This window comes from Arachis duranensis, chromosome 1 (genome assembly GCF_000817695.3).
Source record: "Arachis duranensis cultivar V14167 chromosome 1, aradu.V14167.gnm2.J7QH, whole genome shotgun sequence".
Classification (NCBI taxonomy): Eukaryota; Viridiplantae; Streptophyta; class Magnoliopsida; order Fabales; family Fabaceae; genus Arachis; species Arachis duranensis.
The window spans coordinates 87,530,846-87,540,690 of NC_029772.3; the positions used below are offsets into that span (position 1 = coordinate 87,530,846).

Sequence of the window (9,845 nt, forward strand, 5' to 3'; positions counted from 1 at the left end):
TGAAATAGAGGAATTGCGTGAAACACGAAGGAATGAGAGGCCACCATCGCGAAAGGAAGAAGACAAGCCATACAGGTACCATAACAAAGATTCCAAAAAACCTTTTAAACTAACTCTGAAGTTTGATTCGTACACCAGGTTTAATACCGGAAGAGAAGACATCATTAAAGAGATACTGCACAATAGACTCATAAAGCCACCAAGCAAGGCAGGAACATACCAAGATTAGAAATACATGGACAAAAGCAAATACTGCGCGTTCCACTAAAAGTTCGGTCACACAACTGATGAATGCATAGTAGCTAAAGACCTACTGGAGAGGTTAGTAAGACAGGGACTATTAGACAAATACGTTAGCTCCGGAAGTCAGAAGGAGCCAACCAAGGACATGGACAATCTGAGGTATAACTCGGATCATAGAGAAAAAGGAATATGGCGTGGCCCAGTGGAGATTCCTGCCTCCAAGGGAGCCATAAACTACATATCAGATGGCTTCGCTGGAGGAGGAATCACTAACACAGCCAGAAAAAGATGCTATCGAACGATGATGACAATGGAAGGATCTCATCAAAACCCACCAGCCCCGACCTCAGCCGCCCACATCAGTTTCAATGCTGATGGCTTTAAATCGCAGACGCCAAATTTAGATGACCCAGTGGTGATCTCAGTACACATGGGAGAACTAACCGTGAAAAATGTACTACTCGATCCAGGAAGCAGTGCCGATGTCTTATTCTACTCCACGTTCAAAAAGATACAGCTAAACGACAAGGCATTGCAACCATCAGGAGAAAAATTGGCAGGGTTCTCAGGGAAAAAAGTCCCTATAGCAGGTTACGAATGGTTAAGAACAATATTGGGAGAACCCCCAAGTTCCAAAACACTAGACATCCAGTTTCTGGTAGTCAATTGTGTTAGTTCTTACAATATCATTTTAGGACACACATCATTTAACTCTTTTGGAGCTATTGTCTCTACCATTCATCTATGTGTCAAGTTTCCCTTGTAGGATAACACAGTGACGACAGATGCTACAACGCGAGTTTGAAGAAAATCACAAAGGAGACCATTCCGAGAATCCATTATGTGTACAACTCGGAAAACATTCCTACCTTGGCCGAAATGGACCCCAAGGCAACAACAGTCGCCCCTCCCCAACAGATGACCTAGAAAAGGTACATTTGGGGGAAATAAATCAATATACTAACATCGGTTCAGCTTTTTCTGCAGAAACAAACAACACTTGGAAGCATATTGAAGGCCAATGCCGACCTGTTCACCTAGACCCCAGCTGACATGCCAGGGATCAACCCGAACTTCATATGCCACAAATTAACGGTCAACCCTCATGCCCAAACCTATAAGGCAAAAGAAACGTAACTTGGGCACAGAAAGAAGAAATGCAGCAGCAGCAAAAACACAGAAATTACTTTATGCAGGTTTCATCCAAGAAATTCGCTTTTCCTCATGGCTAGCAAACGCAGTTTTGGTAAAAAAAAAAAGCTCGAGAAAATGACGGATGTGTGTAGACTTCACAGATCTAAACAAAGCTTGCCTAAATGATTCCTACCTGTTGCCAAACATTGACAGACTAGTAGACAACACCTCTGGATACCAAGTACTATGTTTCATGGATGCCTACTCTGGATACAACCAGATACAAATTCACCTAAATGACGAAGATAAGACAGCATTTGTAACCGACCAAGGTAATTTTTGCTATAAAGTAATACCTTTTGGACTAAAAAATGCAGGAGCGACTTATCAAAGATTGATGGACAAAATATTTAAAATTCAAATAGAATGGAATATGGAAATATACGTCGATGATATGATCGTCAAATCCAGTTCAGAGAAACAACACCAAGTCGAGCTTTAGGAGATTTTTCAGCAACTCCGAGCTTACAATATGAGACTAAACCCAGAAAAGTGCGCGTTTGGCGTACAGAAAGGAAAATTCCTTGGGTTTTTTCTGACAAACCGAGGTATAGAAGCAAACCCTGACAAATGTCAAGTAGTCCTGAATATGCAGTTACCAAAGATGATCAAAGAAGTGCAACGACTCACAGGTTACCTTGCTGCCCTATCCAGATTCTTGCCAACCACAGCAACCAGATCCTATCATTTCTTCAAAACCATGAAGAAGTCGGATAAATTCATTTGGACAGAAGATTGTGAAAAAGCCTTTTCCGAATTCAAACATATATTGGGGTCACCACTTATACTCAAGAAACTGGAGCAAGGTAAACCACTCTTTTTATTTCTTTCAATTTCCACTAACACTATCAGTTCTGTGCTTGTAACAGAAACAGGAAAAGAACAACACTCGGTGTATTTTGTAAGCAAAGTCTTACAAAATACCGAGACAAGATACCCGATGATAGAAAAACTAGCATTCGGTCTAGTAATCACTGCTCGACGTTTGAGGCACTATTTTCAAACACACCCAATTATAGTTCGTACATGTCATCCTCTATGACAAATGCTATCGAAGCCGGAATTAGCAGGACGATTGACGAAATGTGCAATCAATCTCTCTGAATTTGACATATCGTATCAATCACGAGGATCGCCTAAAGCACAGGCATTAGCTGACTTCATTTCGGAATTCACAGATAAAGAATAACACATTAAAACATGGGAATTATATGTGGACCTAGCATCAAACAAAAATGGATGTGGAGCAGGAATTCTCCTTAAATACGATAATGGAGTCCAAGCCGAACAGTCAATCAAGTTTCTATTTGAAACAACCAACAACCAGGCCGAATATGAAGCTCTACTAGCAGGCCTAGGGTTAGCCAAGGAAGTAGGGATCTTCAGCTTAAAAGTACACTGTGACTCACTCCTCGTAGTACAATAGGTAAACGGTCACTTTCAGGTACGAGATTCAATTTTAGAAAAATATTTGAACTCGGTCAAAACCCTAATGAAATTTTTTCAAAGTTTTGAAATACTGCATATACCTAGAGAACAAAACTGTAGGGCCAACATTTTATCCAAATTAGCTACATATAGGATAGCCGATCAAACAGACAAACTGCATCACCTTACACTAACGGAATCCAATTTAGATACAAAATCTGTTTCAAGCGTGTCACAGGAAGAAGATTGGCGAAGCACATTCATTCACTACTTAAAAATGGAGAAATACCAGAAGGTGAAAACCTAAGGACATTCAGATACAAAGCAAACCAGTATACCTTATTAGGGACCGACCTATATAGGCAATGTATTTCCCGACCTCCTCTGAAATGCCTCAGTCGAACAGAAGCAGAAACCACCATGGACGAGCTACATGATGGAATCTGCGAACACCACACTGGAAGTAAGAGTCTAGCTACAAGAATACTCTGAGCAGGATATTTCGGGCCGACATTGAGAAAAGATTGCAGAGATAAGGTCCAAAACTGCAATGTATGTCAAAGATGCGCACCGCTCATCCACAACCCAGCCGAGCTATTACATACCTCAGACGTCAGCTGGCCGTTCCACAAACGGGGGATGGACATACTTGGACCATTCTCAATCTCAATAGTATAGGTAAAATTCCTTCTAGTAGCTGTCGATTATTTCACAAAATGGATAAAAGCACAGCTTCTTGCAAAAATTATAACCGAAAAGGTACAAAAATTCATTTGGAAATCAATTATATGTAGATTCGGTTTACCTAGGAAAATTGTATCTGATCATGGCAGACAGTTTACGGATAAAAAGATCACGTCATATCTAACCGACCTACATATTAAGCACCGTTTCTCCTCCGTTGAACACCCACAAACCAATGGACTCGCGGAGGCAGCTAACAAAGTTATCTTGCAGGCCTTAAAAAAGAAATTAACATATGTTAAGGGACGATGGGCCGAGCTCATACCAGAAGTATTGTGGAGTTATAACACAAGACCCCACACAGCAACAAATGAAAGTCCATTCTGACTAGTATATGGTGCAGACTACATGATACCCATAGAGATCAGCCAAGGGTCCACTCGAACCGAATACTTTGATGAGCAGGACAACTCGAAAGCCAGATCAACAGAGCTTGATCTGATAAGTGAAGAACGAAGCCTCACCAAACTAAAGCAGCAATCCATGAAAGCGACAATACGAAAGTAGTACAACAAAAAGGTGAAACCAAGAACATTACAAGAGGGAGATTTGGTCCTACAACAAATGGAAAAAGTCCGAAAACCACCTAGACACGGGAAGCTAGCTGCCAACTGGGAAGGCCCTTTCCGTGCCTCCAAAGTCATCGGAAAATGAGCATACCTCGAAACACTAGAAGGAACATCCCTTCCTAACACTTGGAATATTTCATCTTTAAAAATTTATTACAGTTGAATTCTTATATAAATATTAAATGGCCAGGTACTCTTTTTCCTGATCACAAGGTTTTATCCCTAAGGAGGGTTTTACTCGGACAGGTTTTAACGAAGCCGACCACTTTATACCCTCCTTAAACGACTGATTCATATATCAATGAATTTCACATTATGCTTGATGACCAGAATTCACTCCCCATATAAAATATTGAATTCGTTCTTTTGGCAAGCACACCAAAAAATATCGTCAAGTAATAACCCACTAGGAGTGGGGTCTAATCCACAGAGATTGGTAGATTTGAGCAATTTTAATTAATGGGTGAATTAGTCAAGCTGAGCAATATAGATTGAGGTTGCAGAATTTTAAATTAGCAAAATTGTAAATGACTCAAAAGTAAAGCAGTAAAGTGCAGAAGAGTAAATGGCAAGAATGTAAAGTGCTCTAAAGTAAATGGCAGAAAAGTAAATGACTGAATTATAAATGGGAATGGAAAATAATAGAATATAAAGAAAGCTATAAAGAATATGGGAGATAAGAATAGGGAAAATTCATTGGGATTGGGAGATGTTGCTCTATTTGGATTAAATTCAGCTCATCTCATCTTCAATCATGCAACTCATTGACCTCTTGGCAATCATGATTAATTGAGTTCCAATCCCTTGGTAACTCAATCTCTTAAATCTTGATAATCAGCCAATTTCTTGGTCAAAATACTCATGAAGATAGATATGCTTGGTCCCTGATTATACCACACATTATCATAGATCCAAATAATGGGTGGATTATATGTCACCATATCCAATCCCAAAACTCAGATTCTACTCAAGTGTGAGAAGGGATTTCAAGCATGGTTTCATGTTTCCTTTTCCAAGGTTCCCATGAAACCCATTTTACATTCAACCTCTTTCCCAAGATGATCGAACATTAGCATGAAGAACTAAATTCCTTCTAGCAAATCAGAGAGAAGATGAAGAGATGAAGAAATTCACTACCACTAATCTATCAAGTACAACAGAGCTTCCTCTCCCAATGAGAGGGAGTTTAGCTACTCATAGCTTAGAGAAAAGTACAAAAGATGGAAGAGATGAAGTAAAGTATAAAAAGTAAAACTAAACTTTACAAATCCAAAAGCTAACTTCCTAACTCCCCTCTTCTCAGTACTTCTAGGGGTTATTTATACTACTCCTTTCACTAGAATTAAGAAAATACAAAGAGAAAAGAAAATTACAGCTGGAGGAAAAAGGAAAGCTCATAAAACATGACCCTTCAGCTTGGCGTGTGGCTGGCGTTTGAGTGGTGTGCCACGCCTAGCCACTTGGTTTGGCTTGGCACACCACGCCCAGCTCCTCAAGTGGCACACCCCTTACATCAATCTCCTTAGTGTGCCACGCCTTCGAACCCAAGTGGCACGCCTAGGGTCTTCTTAAACACTTGGCTAGCTTGGCGTGCCTTCGATACCAAGTGGCACGCCCAGGCTTTTCCTTCTTGCTCTTCTTCTCTGGAGATTTAAACTGTCGTGGCACGCCCAGGGTCTGGCATGCCACGCCCATTGTCTGCTTCATTTTCCTCTTCTGGTAGTTTGAACTGGCGTGCCACGCCCATGTGTTGTATGCATGGTTCCTTGTTCCAATTGCTGGCGTGCCACGCCCAGCATTCAAGTGGCATGCCCATGGTCTTCTGGTCTTGGCGTGCCATGCCTTGAAGCTCAAGTAGCACGTCCAGTCTTCTTCTTCTTTGTTTTCTGAAGCTGGCGTGCCATGCCTGAGATTCAAGTGGCATGCCCAAGTCAAGGATGATAGCTGGCGTGCCACGCCTTCGATACCAAGTGGCACGCCCAAGTGTTTGAATCTTCACCTCCTCCTCTAAAAACTTGTATTGGCGTACCATGCTTTGGTGTTCAAGTGGCACGCCCATTGATATGCGGATAATTTATACGCTTCTTGGCATTGTTTTTAGGTAGTTTTTAATATGATCTAGTTACTGTTAGGGATGTTTTCATTAGTTTTTATGCTAAATTCATATTTCTGGACTTTACTATGAGTTTGTGTTTTTTTCTGTGATTTCAGGTAATTTCTGGCTGAAATTGAGGGACTTGAGCAAAACTCTGAAAAAGGCTGAACAAAGGACTGCTGATGCTGTTGGAATCTGACCTCCCTGCACTCGAAATGGATTTTCTGGAGCTACAAAACTCAAAATGGCGCGCACTCAACGGAGTTGGAAAGTAGACATCCAGAGCTTTCCAGCAATATATAATAGTCCATACTTCATTCGTTATTTGACAATGTAAACTGGCGCTCAACGCCAGTTCTATGTTGCTGTCTGGAGTCAAACGCCAGAAACACGTCACGAACCGGAGTTGAACGCCCAAAACACGTTATAACTTGGCGTTCAACTCCAAGAGAAGTCTCAGCTCGTGGATAGATCAAGCTCAGCCCAAACATACACCAAGTGGGCCCCGGAAGTGGATTTATGCATCAATTACTTACTCTTGTAAACCCTAGTACTAGTCTAGTATAAATAGGATAATTTACTATTGTATTAGACATCTTTGGTCTCAGTTTTATTTTATTATTCATATAAGGAGACTATTGATCACGTTATGGGGGCTGGCCATTCGGCCATGCCTGGACCTTTCACTTATGTATTTTCAACGGTGGAGTTTCTACAGACCATAGATTAAGGGTGTGGAGCTCTGCTGTACCTCAAGTTTCAATGCAATTACTATTATTTTCTATCCAATTCGATTTATTCCTGTTCTAAGATATTCTTTGCACTTCAACTTGATGAATGTGATGATCCGTGACACTCATCATCATTCTCACCTATGAACGCGTGTGATTGACAACCACTTCCGTTCTACCTTAGACCGGGCGCATATCTCTTGGATTCTTTAATCAGAATCTTCGTGGTATAAGCTAGAATTGATGGCGGCATTCATGGGAATCCGGAAAGTCTAACCTTATTTGTGGTATTCCGAGTAGGATTCCGGGATTGAATGACTGTGACGAGCTTCAAACTCCTGAAGGCTGGGCGTTAGTGACAGACGCAAATGAATCAAGGGATTCTACTCCAAAGTGACAGACGCAAATGAATCACGGGATTCTATTCCAACCTGATTGAGAATTGACAGATGATTAGCCGTGCTGTGACAGAGCATTTGGACCATTTTCACTGAGAGGATGGGATGTAGCCATTGACAATAGTGATGCCCTACATACAGCTTGCCATAGAAAGGAGTGATGAAAAACTAGAAGGAAGAAGTAGAAAAGCAGAGATTCAGAAGGAACACAGCACCTCCATACACGTATCTGAAATTCCCACCATTGAATTACATGAGTAACTTTATCTTTATTTCCTGTTTATTTTATTTATCTTTTGAATATCTAATCCAATCATATTTGAATCCGCCTGACTGGGATTTACAAGATAACCATAGCTTGCTGCATACCAACAATCTCTGTGGGATTGACCCTTACTCACGTAAGGTTTATTACTTGGACGACCCAGTACACTTGCTGGTTAGTTGTGAAGTTATGTTTGGACCATGGTATTGCGCACCAAGTTTTTGGTGCCATCACCAGGGACAATCAATTTCGAACAACAATTTAAGCATGAGTAACAATTTCGCTCACCAAGTTTTTGGCGCCGTTGCCGGGGATTGTTCGAGTATGGACAACTGACGGTTCATCTTGTTGCTCAGATTAGGTAATTTTCTTTTTATTTTCCTTTCAAAAAAGTTTTCAAAAATCTTTCAAAAAATTTTTTTCTTTATTTTCGTTTTTCAAAAATATAATTTTCGAAATAATAAAATAAAATACACAAAAAAATCATAAAATCATAAAAATAAAAAATAATTTGTGTTTCTTGTTTGAGTTTTGAGTCAATTTTTAAGTTTGGTGTCAATTGCATGCTTTAAAAATCTCTTGCATTTTTCGAAAATTCATGCATTCATAGTGTTCTTCATGATCTTCAAGTTGTTCTTGGTAAGTCTTCTTGTTTGATCTTGATGTTTTCTTGTTTTGTTTGTTGTTTGTTGTTTTTCATATGCATTTTTCGTTTGTTAGAGTCCATGCATTAAAGATTTCTAAGTTTGGTGTCTTGCATGTTTTTTTTGCATCAAAAATTTTTCAAAATTATGTTCTTGATGTTCATCATGATCTTCAAAGTGTTCTTGGTGTTCATCTTGACATTCATAGTGTTCTGGCATGCATCTTGTGTTTTGATCTAAAATTTTCGTGTTTTGGGTCATTTTTGTGTTTTTATCTCTCATCATTAAAAATTCAAAAAAAAATATCTTTTCCTTATTTCTCTCCAAAATTTTGAAAATTTGAGTTGACTTTGTCAAAAATTTTTAAAATTAGTTATTTCTTGTAAGTCAAGTCAAATTTTCAATTTTAAAAATCTTTTTCAAAAATCATATCTTTTTCATTTTTCTTTTTTCGAAAATTTTGAAAATTATTTTCCAAAAATCATTTTCTTAATTTTATTTCAAATTTTCGAAAATTATGCTAACAATTAATATGATTGATTCAAAAATTTGAAGTTTGTTACTTTCTTGTTAAGAGAGGTTCAATCTTTAAATTCTAGAATCTTATCTTTTAATTTCTTGTTAGTTAAGTAATTAATTTTAACTTTAAAAATTAAATCTATCTTATCTTATCTTTTATATCATATCTTTTTCAAAATTTTATCTTTTTCAAAAATTTAATTTCAAAATATCTTATCTAACTTTTTATCTTCTTATCTTTTCAAATTTGATTTTAATATCTTTTTCAACTAACTATTTGACTTTTTGTTTGTCTCTTATCTTTTTCAAAACCACCTAACTACTTTTTCCTCTCTAATTTTTGAAAATATCTCATCCCTTTTTCAAAAATTCTTTTTAATTAATTAATTGTTTTAATTTTAATTCTATCTTATCTTTTATTTTCGAAAATCATTTAACTTCTTTTCAAATTTATTTTCAAAATCTCTTCCCTCTCCCCTTCTTCTATTTATTTATTTATTTACTAACACTTCTCTTCACCTCTCTTCACCTCAAATCACTGCCCCTACCTATTCATTCTTCTTCACTCCTATTCCCTTTCATCTTCTACTAACATAAAGGAATCTCTATACTGTGACATAGAGGATTCCTCTTTATTTTCTTGTTCTCTTCTTCCCTATATGAGCAGGAACAAGGAAAAAGGCATTCTTGTTGAAGCTGATCCTGAACCTGAAAGGACTCTGAAGAAAAAATTAAGAGAAGCTAAATTACAACAATCCAGAGACAACCTTTCTGAAATTTTCGAACAAGAAAAGGAGATGGCAGCCGAACCCAACAACAATAATGCAAGGAGGATGCTTGGTGATTTTATTAAACCAACTTCCAAATTTGATGGAAGAAGCATCTCCATTCCGGCCATTGGAGCAAACAATTTTGAGCTGAAACCTCAATTAGTTGCTCTTATGCAATAGAACTGTAAGTTTTATGGACTTCCATCTGAAGATCCTAACCAGTTTTTAACTGAGTTCTTGCAGAT

At 38.3% G+C, this 9,845-nt stretch overlaps 1 protein-coding gene across 1 annotated transcript; it reads left to right on the forward strand.

The window, feature by feature from the left end:
- The first annotated feature begins 388 nt into the window (after window positions 1-388).
- Window positions 389-1,009, forward strand: LOC107496022 (uncharacterized). The gene has a single exon (XM_016117230.1). It carries the CDS (start codon window positions 389-391, stop codon window positions 1,007-1,009), a length of 621 nt encoding a protein of 206 aa, XP_015972716.1.
- The last annotated feature ends 8,836 nt before the right edge of the window (window positions 1,010-9,845 follow it).

What these genes read in the sequence shown, in the direction of transcription:
- LOC107496022 (XM_016117230.1), top strand. Translation starts at nt 389, where the DNA reads ATGGACAATCTGAGGTATAACTCGGATCATAGAGAAAAAGGAATATGG.